Genomic DNA, 22,711 nt, shown 5'->3' with positions numbered 1-22,711 from the left:
CGTTCCAACAGAAAACTAATTTAGAAAATAATTTCTATCGGAAAAATCTCGATAGAATAAGTATTACAGAAAAAGTAAATTCCATCGTTTTTTTTCCTGTAAAATATACTTTAACGATCATTGTTATTGCAAATACCCTCAGGAAAAGTGAATATGGTTTTTATCAGAAGTCTCTTCCAGTTATTATCAAACAAATTAATGCCTGATCATTGGAATCCATTTCCTCTTCTACTATCGCAGTTCTCTAGTTTTCTGAACTGTTAACACCCCATGTGGTCTGTTATCTTCGGTCCCCCTCAACCCCAACAATTCCCCCTCCCTTCCGTCCCTTGACCATACCACTAACCACACACATTTCAAAAGTTTCTTCGACATTTGAAGGGTGGAAACAAGTTGAAAATTGCTTTCGTCACAACATAGTTAATATATTTTTATACGCGTAAACAACAAATGAGAAATTCCGAATGAAATTTCGAAGGGGATGTATTTTGAGGAGATTCTTCTGTTGATAGGAAATTTTCTGTTAAATCTGAACCCAACTGAGAAAAATACCTAAATATGCTTAAACACCAATTTATTTATTTACCTCTCCGAAGACGTCCTAAAACCGCATCTTGAACTTTCCGCAGCCACAATTACATATTCCAATCGAAAAATTCGCGAAATTCAAACTCGGCAAACGTAAGACCCTCATCCGAAGGCAAAACTTATGACTGATCAAGGAACAAAAAATAAAAACTCAAATAAACAAATCACGGTGCCCTCGCGACTCGATTTTCACTTGTCCCGGTTCATCTCCTCGACCCGCCCCCGTTACAAAAATATAAGACAAACGTCTAATGACACACAATCATGTACGACGAATGTCTATTACTCTCGACTCGTTTTCCACAAAAATTGTGGAGAATTGTGAATGAGTGTACCAGCGGTGCCATAAGCTGGAGCCATAACGGCAGCAGTATCCTACTGGATTACAAAAAATTTCACAACGAGTATCTAGATCCGAAAAATTCAATTTTCAAAACGAGCAACGTCACCAGCTTCATACGACAGCTAAATCTCTACGGATTTCGTAAAGTGACATCGCACAATCGTGATCCCCTGTGTAATTCACGTAATCCGGATATACACGAATTTCAGCATGAGAATTTCCAACGTGAGCGTGAGGACTTGGTGAAAAAAGTTTGTCGAAAAGCATCGAGAAAATCGAAGAAAGAGGGAAAGAAAATCAAACGCATGAATGATGCTGGGGGATCCTCGAGATTGAAAATGTGTCAGGTTTGTTTGAATGTTTAAATTGTTGGGTTTTCTAATTTCCCCGGGGTCAATGAAAATTTCAAATGCAGTGTTGTAACTTTGGTCCAGGTCGCACTGACGAAGGCACTGGAGCAGGCAGTTGATGATTATCGAAGGAGAAAATTGCATGTGGAGGTGATTAATGCTAACGTGAGCCCATTCGGCCCTGCTGCATCTTCCCATCTGCAGGTTTTTAATTACTTGCATTGAGGATGAATTTTGCGGTAGGAAAATGCCGCAATGGGACGCGTAAAGAGAAACAATTATGTCAATGTTGTTAAAATTGCATGAAAAAAGGAATTTTAAGGGCCCTTGATTCCTTGATTGTTCGAATAATAAATTTAGGAGATGTAATTATAAATAATAACAAAATGGACACCTAAAGGAAAGACCATTAGGCGTATTTTTGAAATTATTCCTAGGTGACAAGAATAATAATAATTAAGATGAGTAAAGATATACTAAGTGGTTTTAAGTACTGGCAAAATAAGCTCGAGGTACAACAATATTTTTTAAATTAATGAATATTTCTTGCTCTTGAATCCGGAATTTGAGAGATTTGATTTCAAAAGATTCACGATTCTTCCAATTTTCCCACACCTTTCATCCAGACTTTGTGTTTCCTCGTCATAAAATCCATCAGACAACAGTGGCAATCGAAGAATAATGAATCGCAATGGTTTACCTGCGAGTAATAAATGCAATGTGTTAAAGAAGTTGAAAGAATTATTTTCTCTATTTTTTCTTGGTGTTTCCACCCGTAAATTCTTAAATAAATATATGACAGTGAAAAGCAACGACAAATCAACGCAATTGGTGTACAGGAAATAAATTCAGTCTCGGAGAAGTAGAAATAGACACGTCGTTATTATTTCCGATTACGTATCATTCATTTTTCTTTTCCAAATTTTTCATTGATGACACCGAAGTACCTACAAGACTTATGTACACCTTATTGAAGTTATTAACAGTATGAGGCTTTTAGGATGGTAATGAGCGATAGTATTTCTTCTCACAAGTCGGAGTAAAGTTTGTACATTTAAAATGGTGGAGTTTCAGCTGCGAAGACTATTCAGGAGTTTGAGAGTGACACTTAACCGGGATTTCAGCAATCGACAGCTATCCCTGATGCTTTCTTGAGTATGTTCCAGAACCGAATTTGCTGATTGACATAGAGTTATATCGAGACCTGTTTCAGGTGTTCTTTTCTCGAGATTTGTGAGCGCTAATTCGAGTCCTTGAGCTTTTTCAACAAGTACCTGGCCAATTTCTTTCCAACCCTGCACAAAAAAACCGGAACAATTAATGAATGATTCGTGGACAAAATAACGGGAGAACATTCTTAAATTTCAATGAATTATTTAATTATTACTATACTATTATAAATATTATTGATTTAGGGTTCTGAATAAAGAAAAAGCTTCATGAATTACTGCAGAAAAAATTAAATTTCTTTTCCTTCATTTCCTATTCTCTCAATAAAAATTCAATAGAATACGAATATTTTTCTAATATATTTTTAAATGAAAATTACCTGGACATCATGGTTGGCTATGGTAGGAATTTCCTTGTTATGGGCCTTCTTTTTGGTCTTCTTATTATTCCCAATCTGCGGATGAAACTGACTCGAGTACTCTACACACATAGCTCCCAGAAATGCGAGAGTCTCTCCACAGGTCGCAGCCCTGAGCATGAATTCCTTATAACTAACAATCCCCTCACCAATGCTGAGTGGCTCCAAGCACGCAGCTCTCTGTATTTCCTGAATGGTTTCCTCATCAGGCCTTGACACTTTGACAAGTGATTTAGCCAGTCTCGCGATAATTCTCAACTGACCAGACTCGTGTGCCTCTTTTAACCGTTCAACAGCGTCCAACGGAACCAGGTGACTATCCACTCTGATTCTCTTATCAACCTTAAATTTCTCCAGACACTTTACCACTTGTTCACTATCCAAATTCTCCAATTCTCCCGCGAATTTGGTGAGAAGTGACGACGAATCTGGCTCTGCAGTTGCCGCTATGATCCTCAGGATTAAATTTCTGGCAGGTAAAATCGCCTGCATACACTCGCGTGTATCCTTGCACCGCTGAGGGTCCTTGCTCTTTGTAAGTGGCTCCCATCCCACGACCACCTCTAAGTCCCTATTGTCCCTCAGCACATCCCACCTTTCAAGTTAAAAAGGAGAAGAGAAAAATTCGTTAATCTATCCCTGAGGGAATGCATTCAATTTCATTTTGAATCGGGTTTTTTATCGGATTTTTAAATTTTTAATAAAGTTAAAAAAATCATATAAAAATATTTTAATCCTATTACTTTTAAAAATTGGTAGAAAGTTTTGAAGAAAAAATCGTTAAACATTTTTCCAAAATCCTGTATTCTTAAAAATAACTCACCAGATTGTACCCTCATACGGCTCTATCCTCATAGCCGCCAGAGTCGCTGTAAGTGACTTATAGCTTTCACACCAGCTAATCTCCAGCAACATTTTATCAACAGTCGATGTAGTCCAATGCAATGACTTTCCCAATCTCTCAATCAACTCTAGAAACTCCTGAATTTTTACAAAACTTCCATACTTGTATGCAAAGGTCAGTCGATCAGACCCTTGGCTGAAATTGGCAATGAAAAACTTGACCGTATTATCGAGAACACTGGCAGCCCCTGACAAATGTCCCATAGGGGCAAGCAAAGGAACATGAAGATATCCGAGAGAATCCAACTGAATTTGCTTGACATCAAGCAACTCATAAGCATGATTAGCAGCTCCAATCAGACCAGCCTCTAAATAAGCCCTCACCAGTATGATTTTCAGATGAAAATTAGCCGGACTAGTAGCCAATCCCTTCTCCAACAACATCATAGCTTTATAAATATAAACAGCCTCCGAAGTCTCATACCACAATTGCAGCAATAAATGTGATGCAATGAGAATATAGGAGTCGAAGGGAGCAAAATCTGTTGGTAATCTCTCATCAGAGGGGCAGAGTTTATTTCCCGCTTCATACAGCTTGCAGAGGCGTTCAACCAGATTTTTTCTGCCCTCAACATCGAGTTTGGGTGAGTGATGGATTCCACAAATTCGTTTCAATTGCTCCAGATGAATATGTCGTAGCATTTGATCAGTGCACGTCGGAAAACACTCATCAGTAACTCCAACGTCTTCTGATATTTCCGTAAACAGTTGACCCCTCTCGTCTTCGCTCAGAAGGTCCAGGTAGAGTCTCAGATCCCCCACACTGCAGCCCTTATTTCCAAACTGCTTGAAGTATTCTCTCATCAACTTCACAGGGTCAATAAGGTCTCGCATGTTAATTTCGGTTGATGTGCAGCGTTTCAACAGCTCAAATCGACCAAGCTGAGGACCTCTCACTTTTGTCCCCGAGGTCTCAGCTATTTTATTCAGAAATTCCAGGCATTCTGTTGGCGTCCCATGCTCTAATGCTGATGTTAAATAATCCAAGTAGTGAGCCCAGTTGTCACAGTCCTCGGTTATAAGTTCTTTGAACGCAGTAGTCGCTTCTTCGTGCCTACCGAGTTTCAGCAATAGACTAGCTTTGCGCTGGGGCACCCCTGAGAGTTTCTCAGAGAGGGGACCATTCAAAACTTCCAGGACATTCTCATACTTCCCCTGGAGCTCGAGGATCATCAAGTAGAGTTGGACTTCCTGCTCTGCCTCTAATTTGTCCTCGGTTACGAGTTTGAGGACCATTCGTTCTGCTAGAGGAAGAATCACTTTTTTTGCAAGTTTATCATCCGCTTGGATAGCCTGCATCACGAGACTCATGACTGCCCAGAAGTAGTACGGATTCTTGGGTTTTAGCTTGTAAAGGGCCAGAGCGGTTTGCTGCTGCTTCTTGAAGTCAGCGAGACGAACGTATGCCATGAACAGGTGGGTAAGAAGCTCCTCGTTATGGGGATCTGCTTTTGCTGCTGCTTCGTAGACCTCTCGGATCTTATCGGGCTGGTGGATCTCTTTGTAGCAAATGCTCATGGCTTGGAGGGTGGAGTCCTCGCAGGGAACCTCGAAGCGGACCTTTGAAGGTAAAAAATATGAAAAAGTGCTTCTGCGACAATTTTTCATCATTCACTAGTGATGATGTTTCGAGCAAATATTTTTTAATAAATGATCTGGTGAGTCCTGATGAGATAATTGGATGATCGAGCTAAATCGACACTGTGAATTGTATTCAATATTCACAACACCGAAATAAATCGATCAATGGAAAGGTCCGGCCCTATTGGAGCGAGAAATAAGGAAACTCCACTCGTGCAAGCAAACGAACCCTATTCCACTCCATCAGTAATTGAAAAGTCAGCAATATTTATCATTATTATCTTCAATAGAAACGTCAATTTCGCAGTTTCACCTCTGTAATATTCTACTCCTTCTGCCAGGAGTGTTGTCATTATTCTGACAGAGTTTAGAATTTCCTCTCACCTGTTCCATTATATTCTGACACTCATCCTCTTTTCCAAGTCTCAAGAGGGCCAGGGCCTTGAGCACCCTGGCACACTGATTAGTCGGCTGCTTCCTGAGGACCTTATCTGCCTCCTGGAGTGCCTTTTTATTGCTTCCATTGTCCAGCCAGTCTAAAACGAGCCCCGAAAACGAGGGTATTGAGTTACATAACCTATCTCACCGGTTTTCTCAGTAATAAACAAAATTTCCTCCGGGGTAAGGAACAATTCAATCGGATAAAAGGAGTTATTGATAGATTTGGATTTACCGTATATCGGACGAAGACGACGTTCATTTACAGTATTGTCCACATGGGGTTTTGACGCCATCATAATACTGTGCTGGATCTTATTTCAAATGTATAGCCATCGTCCGGGAACTTTTGGAGCCTCGCTTCAACCATTGAAGAAAGAAACCGAAAATATCCGTGTATTTGAGCTGGTAGGCCATAAAATATGAGGAACGTTGATTGGTATCAAAGAGGATAGACCAAAGTAGAGGCTCAGTTCGGGGGGTTTGACTGACGCCAGTTTCTCCACATTACCGACACGATTTCACCCCCGAGGAGACGGGGCGCCACGAGTACTACTGACGTGAATAACCCAGTGTGAGCGACATAGGAAGAGAGAGGGGGAAAGATATTTCTCTCTCGCTCATTGGCAATTTCATCGAAGTCTTTCAGGGGGGGCAGGGCGGTTCGCGTTTTTCTCGGCTCCTGGGCCTCCTAGAGCGAAATGGGCCCGGATTTGGGCTCATACCGTTTTTCGCCCATATCTTTGGAAATATCATAGCTAGGACAATTTGGCTGGCGCCATTGGATTCGTGAGACGATTTCCGATTTTTCTAGGGGTCCGGGAATTTTCTAAAGTCGATTTTTCTAGTTTTTCGCGTTTTTCTCGGCTCCTGGGCCTCCTAGAGCGAAATGGGCCCGGATTTGGGCTCATACCGTTTTTCGCCCATATCTTTGGAAATATCATAGCTAGGACAATTTGGCTGGCACCATTGGATTCGTGAGACGATTTCCGATTTTTCTAGGGGTCCGGGAATTTTCTAAAGTCGATTTTTCTAGTTTTTCGCGTTTTTCTCGGCTCCGGGGCCTCCTAGAGCGAAATGGGCCCGGATTTGGGCTCATACCGTTTTTCGCCCATATCTTTGGAAATATCATAGCTAGGACAATTTGGCTGGCGCCATTGGATTCGTGAGACGATTTCCGATTTTTCTAGGGGTCCGGGAATTTTCTAAAGTCGATTTTTCTAGTTTTTCGCGTTTTTCTCGGCTCCTGGGCCTCCTAGAGCGAAATGGGCCCGGATTTGGGCTCATACCGTTTTTCGCCCATATCTTTGGAAATATCATAGCTAGGACAATTTGGCTGGCACCATTGGATTCGTGAGACGATTTCCGATTTTTCTAGGGGTCCGGGAATTTTCTAAAGTCGATTTTTCTAGTTTTTCGCGTTTTTCTCGGCTCCTGGGCCTCCTAGAGCGAAATGGGCCCGGATTTGGGCTCATACCGTTTTTCGCCCATATCTTTGGAAATATCATAGCTAGGACAATTTGGCTGGCACCATTGGATTCGTGAGACGATTTCCGATTTTTCTAGGGGTCCGGGAATTTTCTAAAGTCGATTTTTCTAGTTTTTCGCGTTTTTCTCGGCTCCTGGGCCTCCTAGAGCGAAATGGGCCCGGATTTGGGCTCATACCGTTTTTCGCCCATATCTTTGGAAATATCATAGCTAGGACAATTTGGCTGGCACCATTGGATTCGTGAGACGATTTCCGATTTTTCTAGGGGTCCGGGAATTTTCTAAAGTCGATTTTTCTAGTTTTTCGCGTTTTTCTCGGCTCCGGGGCCTCCTAGAGCGAAATGGGCCCGGATTTGGGCTCATACCGTTTTTCGCCCATATCTTTGGAAATATCATAGCTAGGACAATTTGGCTGGCGCCATTGGATTCGTGAGACGATTTCCGATTTTTCTAGGGGTCCGGGAATTTTCTAAAGTCGATTTTTCTAGTTTTTCGCGTTTTTCTCGGCTCCTGGGCCTCCTAGAGCGAAATGGGCCCGGATTTGGGCTCATACCGTTTTTCGCCCATATCTTTGGAAATATCATAGCTAGGACAATTTGGCTGGCGCCATTGGATTCGTGAGACGATTTCCGATTTTTCTAGGGGTCCGGGAATTTTCTAAAGTCGATTTTTCTAGTTTTTCGCGTTTTTCTCGGCTCCTGGGCCTCCTAGAGCGAAATGGGCCCGGATTTGGGCTCATACCGTTTTTCGCCCATATCTTTGGAAATATCATAGCTAGGACAATTTGGCTGGCACCATTGGATTCGTGAGACGATTTCCGATTTTTCTACGGGTCCGGGAATTTTCTAAAGTCGATTTTTCTAGTTTTTCGCGTTTTTCTCGGCTCCTGGGCCTCCTAGAGCGAAATGGGCCCGGATTTGGGCTCATACCGTTTTTCGCCCATATCTTTGGAAATATCATAGCTAGGACAATTTGGCTGGCGCCATTGGATTCGTGGTAGGATCGAACTCGAGTCCACAGCATGCGATTTGAGGACGCTCGCTGTGCGCCAATATAGCAATTAAAATATTGTATTTAGCTCTTGGTACATGCTTAACTAACTGGCCAGGTGAAAATATTTCTCTCCTGACCGGGAAAAATAGATCTTTTAAATTAATTTTTGTAAACCTAAAAACGACATATTATGGCTGAAAAATCATAAAGAAACATTTCAAAAGCGCAGAAACCTATATCTCCACTCTCGACTTGTCCCCGTGGCAGCGGGACTGCTACTGAGGCGTTACCGGCTTGGCCGATATGCTGATACCCCAGTAGGATTCGTGGCGCCCCGTCTCTTCGGGGGTGAAATCATGTCGGTAATGTGGAGAAACTGGCGTCAGTCAAACCCCCAGAACTGAGCCTCTACTTTGGTCTATCCTCTTTGATTGGTATCTTGAAGATAAAATATTAAATTACCGTCATTTTTGAGAGCATGTCATTTTACCAAAAATGAGGCTTATGTAACACAAAAATTTTTTCACGTAAAAATGATGATTGTAAACAATTTCGCATTTATTGTCATAATGAAAAAGCAAAATTTGAAAGAGCAAGATACGGAAGTGAAACCGCTTCGGTTACCGTTATATGACGGGTCATCTGACGTATTCGCTATCAACAGAAATTGTAGGGGAGGTTGCTGACGCTTGTGGAGTGGCTTCAACAGCAACATTTCGTAGCGGTGGCGCATAAACTACGAGGGTGAACGTGCCTGTTGGTAAGGCATTAACAAGGCACGTTGTACGTGGTATGCCATTCGGGGCAGCCTATTTGCGATTCGTCTAAAGCTCCAGGAATATTCTAAAATCGATTTTTTCGTTTTTCGCATTTTTCTCGGCTCCTAGGCCTCCTGGAGCCAAAAGCCTCCTAGACCAGGAACGGAACGTGCATGGCGGTAATTCCTTCACCGTAGTTCATGCGCCATCGCTACTAAATCCCCCCGCCGCCCCCCGGGATCTAGCAGTTGATCATGAAAGCTCTGCCATCTGTTTATCTGTCACGTTCTATCTTATATTTACACGTGAGAACCCTATAAAATCGACAAAATAACGTTTATTAATTGTTTAAAGTTATCTTCAAGGGTTGACAGTTGAAGACGAGAGGTTCAACATGACGAGAAAGAAGAGAGGTGAGTGTGCATTGGATTTATGAAGTGAAAAGTATTTCTCGGCTGAGTGGTGAAACCAATTTTTAACCTTCAAATTCGCCCGGGGACTGAAATTTTCAGGAAACATCTGTTAATTATGCAATTTTCCTCAATTGGGATATTTTCTGAAAACAATTAAACAATGTTTCTGCATACTCGTGGCAATTTTGTTCCAAACAAGTGAGATGCATTGTTAAAGGGCTTTTAAATTCTGAGGGAAAAGTTGCTCCAAAAGGTTGAAATTTGTTATCTATTTTCCCTCTCGACCTCCTAATTTTCCATATCTTTCCTACTTTTTTAGTATTTGTGGAGACGAAGGAAGAGAGAATGGTGATGACAATAGGGGAAATTATCCAGGAGTTGCTTGTTGCTCACAACGAACACAGAGATGTTGATCTAAACAAATTAAAAACAAGGATTGCATCGAAGTATGGATTGGAGTCGTCTCCGAGGCTGGTAGATATTATAGCTGCTGTTCCCGTCGATGCTAGAAGCAAATTACTTCCAAAATTGAAGGCGAAACCCATCAGAACAGCCAGTGGAGTCGGTATTGATGTCCTTGAGAAATTATACTGAATACTGAACGAATACGTGATGATTCAATGAACAATTCATGTTTCTTTTCATCAGATTGCTGTGGTTGCAGTGATGTGCAAACCCCACAGATGTCCTCATATCAACATGACTGGGAATATCTGTGTCTATTGTCCTGGAGGACCTGATTCAGACTTTGAATATTCAACTCAGTCTTACACTGGATACGAACCGACTTCTATGAGAGCAATCAGGGCTCGTTATGATCCCTTTCTACAGACTAGGCATCGAGTTGATCAAGTAATTATTAATCTATTTGGATCCATTGCCTCCACGTATAATGTTAATCCTCCTTGAGCATAACAAAATCAACAACCATCACTTTTTCAGCTCAAACAACTAGGCCACAGTGTTGATAAGATCGAGTTCATCGTGATGGGAGGCACCTTCATGTCTCTCCCAGAAGAATACCGAGATTATTTCATCAGAAACTTACATGACGCTCTCTCTGGTCACATAAGTAACGACGTGGACGAGGCAGTGCGTTTCTCAGAGCGTAGCAAGGCAAAATGCATTGGCATCACCATAGAAACCCGTCCAGATTACTGTCTGAAAAAGCACTTGTCCGACATGCTGCGATATGGATGTACCAGACTCGAAATTGGAGTTCAATCGGTTTACGAGGACGTGGCGAGAGATACGAACAGGGGCCACACTGTGAGGGCTGTCTGCGAGAGCTTTCAACTGTCCAAAGATGCTGGCTTCAAAGTCATCGCTCATATGATGCCTGATTTGCCTAATGTCGATATTGAAAGAGACGTCGAGCAGTTCATGGAGTTCTTTGAGAATCCAGCATTCCGGGCTGATGGTTTGAAGATCTATCCCACTTTGGTGATCAGGGGAACAGGTCTTTATGAACTCTGGAAGACTGGAAGGTATTTTATTCATTTACTCAGTAATTTTTGATTAATTCTGCTAAATTATTCTATTGTTTACTGGCTTGGTCCATTGAAATTTGTTTTTCAATGTAATTTTTTTTCTGCTGAGACAGCTTCTATGGAATTTAGTAGAAATAAATTTGCAAAATGTTGCCCATCTTTTTTTTCTCATCAACAAATTCAGCCATGAATATTTTTAACCGATTACCCATTTACTTACAGAATTATGAATTAATTTCGCAGATACAAGAGTTATCCGTCAAGCACTCTAGTGGACTTGATCGCGAGAATTCTAGCTCTCATTCCACCCTGGACTAGGGTTTATAGAGTGCAAAGGGATATCCCAATGCCCTTGGTCAGCTCTGGAGTTGAGCATGGAAATCTGAGGGAGCTGGCACTCGCCAGGATGAAGGACTTTGGCACTAGCTGCAGAGACGTCAGGACCAGGGAGGTTGGCATCCAAGAGATCCATAATAAAATTCAGCCGCATGAGGTCGAGTTCATCAGACGGGATTACGTGGCTAATAACGGTTGGGAGACCTTCCTGGCTTATGAGGATCCAACGCAGGATATTCTGGTGGGTCTACTGAGGCTGAGAAAATGCTCAAACGAAACCTTCAGGGCCGAGTTGAAGGGGGGATGCTCTATCGTCAGGGAGCTGCATGTCTATGGAAGTGTCGTGCCTGTCAATGCTAGGGATCCAACGAAATTCCAACATCAAGGGTTTGGAATGCTGCTTATGGAAGAGGCTGAAAGAATTGCCAGGGAGGAACACGGATCCATCAAGATTTCTGTTATTTCCGGTGAGTTGATGCTCTAGAAAATCTTGAGCTTTTGTTAAAAATTTATGCTGGATTTCTATTCAATGGTTTTCCATTTTATTCGCTTTGGTTTCTCAGGGCAAAAATTAATCACTAAATCACCACTGAATTTTTCATTGGATTAGAAGTCAAACCAAATTTTCAGAACCTAATGCACTTTCATGCATCATGCCATCGATGGTCAACTTGTTTTTATTCTAATTTCAGGAGTCGGGACTAGGAATTATTACAGGAAAATGGGCTACGAGTTGGATGGGCCCTATATGTCGAAAATGCTGGTGGATAAGTAGTGACGAGTAATTTTGTAATATTTAGAGAATAAAACAATTATTTTACCTTATGAGTTACTAATTTACAAATTTATTCAATTGGTTTAAATATTTACAAATCTTATTGACAACGTCTTGTGCCACGGATACTTTCATATAATCGCCTGACCGGAACCAAATGTAAGATAAACGACACATCCCATAATGTCAATAAAAGCTGTCAAAATGAATACAGCCGCCCAACTGTGGGTCATGTGTAGGATGCATCCGGCTAGGTACACTCCCAAGAACCCTAGAAATCATGAAATAAATTATGTAATTTATTATTTTAATGCCATTAGCCTGCAGAACATGCCAAGATCCCACAATAAACGCATTTGTCAATTATGTTCAGAATATCCTCAAAGAAAAAAATTAGAAAAATTTATCAAGCGATTATTATATTAGATTTGAATTATTCTAGGACTAACTGATCCTTGAATTACTTCGGCAATGACTCGCGACATAAATTTATAGGGACACAATCAAAATTCCTCATAATAATTCAGTGATTCACGCTCTCTTGTGGACGAGCAAAAAAAAATTCCAATCTTTAAAACCACCAGTCTTAATGTACGCGAAATACTCTACAATCAGCTCGACATCAAATTTCCTCGCGGCATTCCACAGCTTAATGGAAACGCGAATTTGTTAGTGTGAAATTATGGTTTCGTACCCGGAACTGCTCCCACCGAGTTCATGAGCCCGAAGACGCTCCCTGAGTGTTTCGGCGCCAAGTCTGATGGATTTACTGCAATAGCTGTGTTGTGAAATCCTGTACCGCCAATTATGAACATTAGACAGAGCATTGCACCTTGGAATGTTTCAACTGTTGCTGTAATAAAAAAAAAATTCTCCAATGTTTATCCACGCCATTAGTCATCTTCTGGTAAGTGTACCTCAATATTGACACTTTTTGTGATCATTTATTACACTTTAATGGACTATTATGTGTCATTAATATTAAATAGCTTTCACTACTCACCTAATATAAATAAATTTATGACTTGTGTTGCAAAACAAATTGTTTCCACGATCTTTCTCGTAGTTGTGACCGTGAACCCAGTAGCAATCAATTTTTCAGACAAAATTTTTCCTAGAAAGGTACAAGGGAGTAACGATAACCAAGGTATCATATTCATCATCCAACTCTGTAAAAGTAAAATAAAGAATAAATGATTATTGTAAGTACTGGGTTATTTTATTAATTTTATTCATGTCTAGGATTGTAATCATCCTACGGATGACGAACGGTAATAATCAAATATATTTTTATCAGTCAGAGGACAAAAAAGATGATTCTTACTGGTACATCTGGGAACGTGTCGTGAAAGTAAGTTGGCATCCACGAAAGTAAAACGAAAAAGCAATTGTTCTGACAGGCATGGGCGAATACACAAGACCTGTGGGCAATCGAATATTTTGTTATCAAGTGATTATTGAATTTATTTTATTTATCCGCAGGAAAGAAAAATTGCTTACCAGAAAGGCGGTTTGGACCATAACTCTCTCCATGGTAGATTTTTGCTTTTCGATTCTCCAAAAGTCTTTGAGATTATTCTCCTCCTTTGAGCAGTGAGACTCTGATAATAGAGAGATAATGTCCATAGTAAACCTAAACTACCTACACGTAAAAAACAAATGTCAATTCATAGGAATTTCATTTCTTTCACAACAGAATTACATAAACATTCAATTACAGCTGTATTGGAATCGCTTTGAACTTCTACATGTCTTTCTCATAAATATTATTAAGTCAGCCTCCGGAGGAACAAAAGTCATGTCATTGATATTGTTTTTAGAGGTTTTTCTATCAATTGTTTTCACATCTAAGAACTCGATTTTTTACGGCATAAATCGCAGTTTATAATATTTCGATAATTTAATCGTTTAGTCTTGTCGATTTCAGGATATTCTACTCCAAGTAAATATGAACCCTATCAATACCAAGCAGAAGGTAGCTAAATTCTTACCCCCGGGAGAAAATTCAGTTGTACTTAATAATTAAAGTCGATCAGTCGAGTCGGGTAACATATGAATACCTTAATCTACTTTTTGAATCCAATATAAACACAATCTTTTTAATACACAGTCTTTGTATTTAACAGCAGTGTGTATTTACTGTGTATCCATACATTTAAGCGACCCATTTTTCCTATCAATCATCCGATATTTGCCGAAAATTCATATAGAAATCCAACGATTTTTAAAGTAAAAAAGAAAGAATTCCTACCCAAGCTAATATATAATGGATTGCCACCTATTATTATGTAGTGAACTGGAAAATGGAGGTACTTTAACTTATCGCAAACTTTGTTAGCCAACGAGTATCTTGTAAACAACAGAAAATGGTGGAAAACTCAACCCACCTCGTGTTCCACCTCACGACGAAATTAGATTCATTGACAAAGGAATATAATTATTCACTTGTTTATTCAAGAGCAGATTCCCTTTGTTAAAATCATTTGTGAATAATTACCACAAAGAAAATTCAGAGCGATTCAAATGTCATAGAATTGATTTATGAACTCAATTACCTAATACTTGAAAAACAACGGCCCAGCTGAATTTAACCAGCAGATAAGACCCGAGAGATCCAGTAAGCAGTGTCCCCAATGCAGATCCCGACGTCAGCAGTCCAAAAAACGAGGCCCTCTCGGACTCATCCAAATGTTGACTCGTTAGACTAATTACACTGGGGAAGTGCATACCCTGAAAGGCCCCAGTGATTGTCCTAGCCATTGCTATAATCTCCACATGATGATCACTGTCAGAAAATTCTTCAATGACATTTGGCAGCGTGAATGTTGTAAAAGACCAGCCAAGAGCTGCAATCCACATGATCTTGTGCCCTCCAATTCTGTCACTCATGTACCCACTCGCCACCTGGGTCAATGTGTATCCCCAGAAGAAGCTGGAGAGAATCATTCCAGAATCTGCTTTGCTCCATAGCTTTTCCTTGCTGATTACTGGCACTAAGAGGGGCACTGACGTTCTCGTCGCATAAAGTAAACATGTGCCACATAATAACGAGATGAACCAGCGCTTTCTCTCCCGCCTGTAAAGAGTTTTTCGTTATCAAATATACGTGCGAAGAAAAAATTCTGCGGATCAAAGGAAGCTGAACTAGTTGTTTCATTTATTTTTACTGGACTTGATGAAAATTCTGGTAAGGTGTAACAGAAATTTAATTCGATGTTAGACTCGACTTCTATTTGTTTTTTTATCGGATTGTTTTTAATACAAATATCCTTGATCATTTCCTTGAGTCAGATAATGTTTTATTTGATCTTTTAGTTCTAAATAGAATTGATGGGAATGAGTTGCCGAGTCAATAACTTATTGACTTTGAAAAATTGTCCACCGGAGTGTAACTGAAATTAAGTGACGATTTGAAATAATTACTAAAATCACAGGCGTTATTTTTACGAGTGAAGATTAGGAAATACTGGAAAAGAATCGTTGATAAAATCGTCCTTGAATACAAGATCGAGGAGTTTAGTCTTCCTGCATTGCTATTGTTCTACTTCTCTTGACTGCGAAAAAACTAAAATAATAATTGGGTAAATTTCATCAGAAGTAATTTAACAAACTTCTGTTGAATGGTATACATGGCTTTATTCAAGCAGTTTGAAGTGAAGTTTCACTCTGAAATTAAACTAGATTGTTATCTTCGTTTGTATTCATATCAGTCTCAAACATAAACTTCCTCCTTAAATATAAACTTCCCTGAGCGTCGTGTCTTTTCCTCGATTCACGTAAAAACTGTTGCAATTGGAAATAAAATTTTTGGAAGTAAATTCCTGACTATGTATTTCCTTTCCACGAAATAGTAGATTTTGTTTGAATGATACACGACATTTCTCTTATCATTATTACCAATTCAGCTATCAAACAGTCCCCCCAGAAATTCCGAACCGAACATATTCCAAAATTCAAACAAATAATCGTTCAACAAAAAACTTGGTATTCGAGGATTATCACACCTGCTAATAAAAAAAATGTTCACCAACGATTTACCTTCGAGTTTAGAACATTATCAAACTCTGATAAATACCGAAGGCAATTCCGAGATCCTTGAAAAAGTTTAAAGCATAAAACAACAACAAAATAATCGATAACCTATGAGACAATTGGACACAAAGAAAAATTCATTTTATGAATCAAACCCAACCTGGAAGTGGTACATATAGTTGTGTTGTTTTTCAATGATTACCTGGACCAGAAGATGGTCTTCTCCTCACTGTGTACATCCATAGTCACCCTTGACAGCCGGTCAGTCCCTACTGACGTGTTTACGTCCATTTTTGTCTCACGTATCACTCCAATTTCCATTCAAACACATAATGAAGTGCATAGATAACTCAGTGTTGAGTGAAACTCGTTGTTATCACGTCTCATCAGACCGACCACTTGTTTTCGTGGGTAAAACCTCTTCAGGAGCCTTTTCCACTGGGCACTGACACTGAGGCTGAGCAAACTCAGGCTTTTTGGGTGACACTGGCACTCCAGATGTTGATTGCGCTGTACTAGAAGTGGCTTCGGAACTATGCGCCTGCGCATTTCATTGTTTTTTCGAAACCAGCCACGCAGCTTGAAGTCCTGGGCAGGAGTGGAGACGATCGCCAGAATTGCCAGAAAACCTGTTTCTATTGGACCAGCCTATTACCTACGAGATACGCCTACATGCTTCGTTCAAAACTTTGAAACTGCCGCCAGCCAAGAGCTCCTCCAATCCGACTGATTGTTCAGGGTCACGTGGGTGGGCTGTCGTTCGATTGAGACAATAATCATTGATTTATGTGTTTTACCGAGGACCCGGGAAATGTTGGCGGTTTAGGGAGAGTCGGATGGCTTCGATAGGTCACGCTGTGGACCCATCTTCCATTTTGATAAATATCGAGAATGAAATAAACACTTTTCTTTAAAAAATCTCAGTTATATATTTTTCAGGGATTACATTAGCTCTACGAACGTATCACATTCTCTCATTACGGTTCATAATCAATGTAATTAGTAGTAGTAACAGAATGCAAATTATCCGGATTAGTTTCTGAACTATTAGACAAAAAGCGGGACATTAGATCGACATAGAAAAATGGAGCGGAGTAAATTCAAGAGCGATTGGGTCAAACATTTCGGTAATCTATCATAACATGTTTAAAAAAATTTCCTTCAATAGTTCTATTGGATTTGTATTAATTATTGGTCGATTACGTTGAAACACTCAATAGAAAATACTAATAAATATCAACTTTTTATACAATTTATGCTATTGAAATAGATTGTAACAATTTTTTTCGGGCTGTTATTCCACATTTTTGTGATTTTTGGTTACGAAAAGAGAAAGAAGGAAAAAGCTGAAAAAAATTAAACCGAAAAAATTGTATAATAAAGTAATTTTTTTTACTTTATCTATTCAACCTTTCACCTGAATCGACCCAAAATCAGTAAAAAGATCAGTAAAAATCCAATAGATCAGTCAAACGAGTTCACTAGGATTTTTTATGGAATTTTCTCAAGTGGGTAGCCATTTCTGAATTATTATGATAATTAGTTAAGAAAAATGCTCGCCAGGAAATTCACTCAACAACGGAAAATCTCTTGACAGTTTCTATATATATAATTAACGGGACTAAGAACTCCAGGTGATTATTCGTGTGTGGAAGACTTCTGTTTCTTTATATATTCAAGTACTCGTTCTGTTGCTATTGATGCTTCATTAGGAAGAGCCAAATTCACTCATCCATTTTTCATATTTCTCGAGATCCTCTTGAGAAACGCTCTTGTTGCACTTCTCAATGGCCTCGTGGAAGTCTGTGGATGACACGGGCAGATCTAATTCTTCCTTGGGAAGCTGTCGTATTTGATCTGGTCGCAGACCAGCGATCTTCCTTCTCATGGACATCATGGATGCATCCCTACGAAGTGAATAAAGAAAGCAATAATTAAAATGTACATTCAAGAGAAATATTCTACTTTACTGCACATTATTTCCAACTAATGGACCTCTTATTCTCGTCCAAAAGATGAAAAATGGCAAAATTTTAATGTTACCGAGCTTGATCCGAAGTAGAAAATGTGAGACCGTTTTTTATCGGTAAAATTTAAATATTTCAGGCGAATTTACCTGCATACATTGGTGATATCAGCCCCCGAGTAACCCTCTAGCCTTCTAGCAATGTCAGCAAGATTCACAGAAACATCGACTTTGACATCTCGCAGATTAATCTTCAAAAGAGCCTCCCGTCCTTCACGATTTGGCAATGGAATATAAATTCGCTTCTCCAGTCGTCTTCTCAGGGCTTCGTCAATGTCCCAAGGGAAATTTGTCGCTGCCAGGACCATGACGACTTTACTCGGATCCTCACTAAGCAATAAGTAATAAAAATAGGTGGCAACGATCAAAAAAATGCCTTCAAGTTTTGATTAGAATATTAGTAGACCATGGAATCCCGCCTTTCTCTATAATAAAACTTACTTTTTGGGCATGAAGCCTAATTTGAGCAAAGCATTAACACATGACTTCTTATCAATAAATTAAAAAACTCAGTTGTTCACCTGTTTGAACTAATGCCATCCATTTGTACAAGCAACTCAGACTTGACTCTTCTCGATGCCTCATGTTCCGATTCTGATCCACGCCTGGAGCAAAGTGAATCAATTTCATCGATGAAAATGGTACTGGGTGCGTAAAACCTGGCCATTTCAAAGAGCAGTCGAACGAGTTTCTCGGACTCTCCTCGATACTTTGAGGTGAGTGTGGACGAAGAAACATTGAAGAAAGTCGTACCACATTCTGTGGCTACAGCTTTAGCAAGCATTGTTTTCCCGGTGCCTGGTGGTCCCACCATCAAAACACCCTTCCAGGGACGACGAATGCCCTTGAAGAAGTCTGGCATCCACATGGGAAGGACCACAGCCTCCTCCAGGAGTCTCTTCGCTTCGGACAGGTCTGCTATGTCGTCCCATCGAATGTTCGGATTCTTCTGAACAATGTCACGTTCGAGAATGTCTACTAGATCTCTGTCTCCACCCGCTGCTTCGAATTTACGCTCTTCTACGTCTGTTTCTCCTTTCTCAGTATCTGTCTTCTCCTGAAATGAAATTGTTTGAGTTGTCATTGAATTACTTGTAGGAATAATTCCAAATAAAGAATTGTTTGCCATAAATATGTGGTTTTTTCTCATTTCTTTCTCATTAAAATGTTCGTAATTTTCAATTATAATAATTTTTTAACGATAGGTTTACAATTATACCTGTACCCCTTCCACATCTACGATTATTTCGCCCACAATATAGTACTTTCAATTGGAAAGAATAGATCAGAATTTTTTTTATAAAACACGAATTAGGGTGACTAAAAATCATAGGTTAGTTTTATGAATGAACAATGTCCACTGAATTGTCATACATCGACTGTAAATTCCAAACTCACCTTGTCCTCCCTCTTCACGGGCTTTTTATCATCCTTTCTCCCGGAATTACTACCCTTGATGTCTTGCTTTTTTCCCCCAGCAGTGGTCGGTTTCTTCACCCCCGAGCGATTTTGCTGTTTTCCCCTCGAATTGGAACTGATTTTCGAACTTTGTTTCTGCTCGGATGGGGTAAGCGGTGGCCATACATCGGGATCACGCACTCCTGGAGCACTCCAGGGGGAGGCGATGTTGGGTGACCACAGTGCAGGATCTCTCGTAGGCTCCTCGAACTGCAGACACGATGTTCCCAGCATTCTCTCTGTCCTCACATCGACTTTAAACAATTGCAGCATGTGAATCGCAGATTTGACCTTCTCAAATTCCTGAACAATCTGGTGCTGCACCAACTGCCACTTTGATTTTCTCGTTGTGTCGACAATTGTCGCTAATAATCGATGAATTTGCTGGACAACTCCTTGATAATAAACACCTGATGTGTCATAGTTACCAGTCAGTGCCAAATCCCTTGCTAGTTTTGTGTTCTCGCAGATTTCATTTATTGATACTGCCATTGTTTACACAATAATACACTTATTCTGTAGAAAATTCAATCAGTGAAGTTGTTGTTTAGCGAGAAAAAAACCCACAATGTTTAAAAGAACTTGAAGAATTTCAATTTACAAATCTTAATTGACGTTCTATCGAATTTCAATTAGTGAGCAATACCTCGACGTTGTTGTTATTATTATGGCGTCACGAAAACTGTCAAATTCGTTACCAATTTTGTCAGCTGCGTGGGACTGCGAGTGCTGAGAGGTACTGTCGTCGTCACGTGACCGCTAGTAACCACCTAGAGTGCCTGTGGTTGTATTTTTCACTAAATTAAGGCGGCAACATTAATTGAAAGATCTTCGAGAGTGAATTGGGAGAAAATACAGATTTTCAGACACATGCGAATGGAAAACCAATAATAAAATGAGTGATAAAAGCTGAAATTCTTTAATCTCTCAACGACAATGTTTTGCCAGATTTCACCTTAAGGGGACTACAATAGAGTCGCTATTTTTAATCCTGGAAATTTCGAGACAAATCTTTGAAGAACGAAAAATTTTCAGACACCCGATTTTTCAGCAAATATGTATTTATCATTAACTGTTACATCATGATTTCATAAATCCCTTAGTCACTATGATTGTAGTTCAGATTAGTTGAGGGTCCTGACCAGTAAAACTATTTTCCAAAAAAAAAATATACTTAATTATTATTAGTATGTCTTAATACGAATTATGCGTACGTCTTGTCCTTTTTAGCATTATCAAAAATCATCACGATTCCAGTCTCCTCCTAGCCTCACAGCCTTAATTAATTGGTCTCAGTAGATCCAACAGTATCATCATCAGACGACTTATCGCCAATAACAGCATCAATGCCTGCATTCACTCCCACACCAACTCCTGCACCAACCGCACCACCAACTGCTGTAGCAACACCAGTAGCAGCAACAGACCCCAGTACAGCTCCAGTAGCTCCAACGCTCTGGAGAATTGCCACCGTAGAGCCCGCAGCAGTTGCCCCACCTCCCAATGCACTCATCATCGCGGCAGCTGTTGATCCCGCAGCTATTCCTGCCGAAGTGAAGCCCAGACCCGCCACTACAATTGGAGCAGCTGTTATTGCTCCAACGACTCCAAGGGCTCCAGCTGCAACTGATGTCGCGATTTTAAATTTTTTGGAGCTGAGAAACGTCTTGATCTTTGTGGATGATTTCTGCTGTTTTTTCACGGGGATAAGCTGACAATCTGATGTTGCACTAGATGGAGGTTCCTTATTATTAGAAACCACTATCCATTCATTAGCTGAATCAGTAGCTTGACTAAGATTTTCTGAATGCTGAAGGGTTGACAATGATGACATTCCATCAGGACGATCATATTTGCTACATCCTCCACTAATTGGAAGAATTTTCTCGCTGGTTGGACGTTCATCAACAAAATCACCAACTGACGCAGGACCGTCCTCTCCACCTCGTGATGATGATGATGATGATGGTGAGGTGAAAGCTTGCTTGAGGATCGAGTCAACATCTCTATCCTCTATAGCTGCAGTTGCCAATGCAGCTGCCCAGGTATCCAAGTTACCAGGGTTGAGGGACAACATTTTGGATTTTTCTGTTGTAATTATTTAGTCTTCTTACTAAATTACATTTACATTGAATGTGATGGTTATAAATTTGCAAATGTGGAATAATGGATGGTAACAATCAACATTTTTTACGTTTGTTTTGGGGGTAGATCAATCTAATATTGCTTGATGTAATCAGGGATCTGCTCTTGCTTCTTATTTCTTTGCGCTTGTAATATTTACCCTGCCCCAATTCAACAACCAAAGACGATTAATCCTCTTTGCAACAACTATGTGATAATTATTAGGTGACATATGTGATATCTGATGCCTGATGGTACTGAGGACATACAGGCGTGTTTTCATGAAGAACTCTACAGGTAAATATTTATTCTACAATAATCCATCCGTCAATGAACTTGAATAAATGAACATAACTTCGGCTGACAGCGATAGCAGACACAGACCCCAGGTAATAACCCCAGGACCCCAGGTAAGGGATTTAGGGATAAATCATACCTTACCTGGGGTCCTGGGGTTATTACCCCAGGTACCTTACCTGGGGTAATAACCCCAGGTAAGGTATGATTTATCCCTAAATCCCTTACCTGGGGTCCTGGGGTTATTACCTGGGCTCTGTGTCTGCTATCGCTGAATCACACCTTAGCAGAGATCATAGGCCCTATGATCTCTGGCGATAGAACCGTAAAATGCAGATACGCGACAGATAGTTTCTTTTCGCAAAAAGAAACAACTCTATCATTTGTACTAGGTTTGTAGCTGTTCGTCCTGATATTAAAATGTTTCGTTCGTTTATAATTCTTTTTAAAATAATTAATTAAAAATCCAACATATTTAGTTGGATATGTTGGGATTTTTATTCCTTATTCCTTATGGGGGGCTCCGTTTGTACTTGTTCAACTGTACAAATGATCAACTGTACAGAAAATTTTTAAATAATAAGAGCACCACTGTGCAGGGATTCAACTGTCGAGACAAAAAACTGGGCTGTAGATGTGGCGCTGGGTCCACATGTCCAGCCACATTTTTGTCTCGACAGTTGAATCCCTGCACAGTGGTGCTCTCATCGTTTGAAAATTTTCTGTACAG

General features: G+C 40.1%; 5 protein-coding genes across 8 annotated transcripts; 2 read left to right on the top strand and 3 right to left on the bottom strand.

The window, feature by feature from the left end:
• Positions 1-803: 803 nt before the first annotated feature.
• On the top strand, positions 804-1,508 carry LOC135160938 (heat shock transcription factor, X-linked member 4-like). Its single transcript, XM_064118109.1, has 2 exons — positions 804-1,278; positions 1,366-1,508. Exons 1-2 carry the CDS (start codon positions 853-855, stop codon positions 1,504-1,506), a joined length of 567 nt encoding a protein of 188 aa, XP_063974179.1. The 5' UTR covers positions 804-852; the 3' UTR covers positions 1,507-1,508.
• A 108-nt stretch (positions 1,509-1,616) lies between these two features.
• On the bottom strand, positions 1,617-6,214 carry Psidin (phagocyte signaling impaired). Of its 2 annotated transcripts, XM_064118069.1 has the most exons (6): positions 6,027-6,214; positions 5,738-5,889; positions 3,693-5,332; positions 2,831-3,464; positions 2,334-2,576; positions 1,617-1,981 (listed from the first exon to the last, which is right to left on the bottom strand). In XM_064118069.1, exons 1-5 carry the CDS (start codon positions 6,088-6,090, stop codon positions 2,352-2,354), a joined length of 2,715 nt encoding a protein of 904 aa, XP_063974139.1. In that variant the 5' UTR covers positions 6,091-6,214; the 3' UTR covers positions 1,617-1,981; positions 2,334-2,351. The 2 variants fall into 2 exon arrangements, with proteins under 2 accessions (XP_063974139.1, XP_063974138.1); XM_064118068.1 differs by lacking the exon at positions 1,617-1,981 and having other exon boundaries at positions 2,014-2,576; positions 6,027-6,213.
• A 2,874-nt stretch (positions 6,215-9,088) lies between these two features.
• Positions 9,089-12,094, top strand: LOC135160930 (elongator complex protein 3). The gene is made up of 6 exons (XM_064118093.1): positions 9,089-9,443; positions 9,763-10,004; positions 10,092-10,295; positions 10,386-10,930; positions 11,177-11,736; positions 11,962-12,094. Exons 1-6 carry the CDS (start codon positions 9,425-9,427, stop codon positions 12,042-12,044), a joined length of 1,653 nt encoding a protein of 550 aa, XP_063974163.1. The 5' UTR covers positions 9,089-9,424; the 3' UTR covers positions 12,045-12,094.
• On the bottom strand, positions 12,082-16,647 carry LOC135160933 (voltage-gated purine nucleotide uniporter SLC17A9). Its single transcript, XM_064118098.1, has 7 exons — positions 16,279-16,647; positions 14,600-15,120; positions 13,545-13,686; positions 13,369-13,465; positions 13,048-13,213; positions 12,739-12,897; positions 12,082-12,315 (listed from the first exon to the last, which is right to left on the bottom strand). The coding sequence occupies exons 1-7, from the start codon at positions 16,395-16,397 to the stop codon at positions 12,176-12,178; spliced, it is 1,344 nt and encodes a 447-aa protein (XP_063974168.1). The 5' UTR covers positions 16,398-16,647; the 3' UTR covers positions 12,082-12,175.
• A 339-nt stretch (positions 16,648-16,986) lies between these two features.
• On the bottom strand, positions 16,987-20,470 carry LOC135160932 (katanin p60 ATPase-containing subunit A-like 1). Of its 3 annotated transcripts, none has more exons than XM_064118095.1 (5): positions 20,162-20,470; positions 19,501-20,076; positions 18,624-19,159; positions 18,193-18,432; positions 16,987-17,983 (listed from the first exon to the last, which is right to left on the bottom strand). In XM_064118095.1, the coding sequence occupies exons 2-5, from the start codon at positions 20,050-20,052 to the stop codon at positions 17,785-17,787; spliced, it is 1,527 nt and encodes a 508-aa protein (XP_063974165.1). In that variant the 5' UTR covers positions 20,053-20,076; positions 20,162-20,470; the 3' UTR covers positions 16,987-17,784. The 3 variants fall into 3 exon arrangements, with proteins under 3 accessions (XP_063974165.1, XP_063974166.1, XP_063974167.1); XM_064118096.1 differs by having other exon boundaries at positions 20,207-20,470; XM_064118097.1 differs by having other exon boundaries at positions 20,259-20,470.
• Between the last annotated feature and the right edge of the window lie 2,241 nt (positions 20,471-22,711).

This window comes from Diachasmimorpha longicaudata, chromosome 3 (assembly GCF_034640455.1).
Source record: "Diachasmimorpha longicaudata isolate KC_UGA_2023 chromosome 3, iyDiaLong2, whole genome shotgun sequence".
Lineage (NCBI taxonomy): Eukaryota > Metazoa > Arthropoda > Insecta > Hymenoptera > Braconidae > Diachasmimorpha > Diachasmimorpha longicaudata.
Note: the sequence above shows the minus strand (reverse complement) of the source record. Positions and strands in the feature narration are given on the sequence as shown.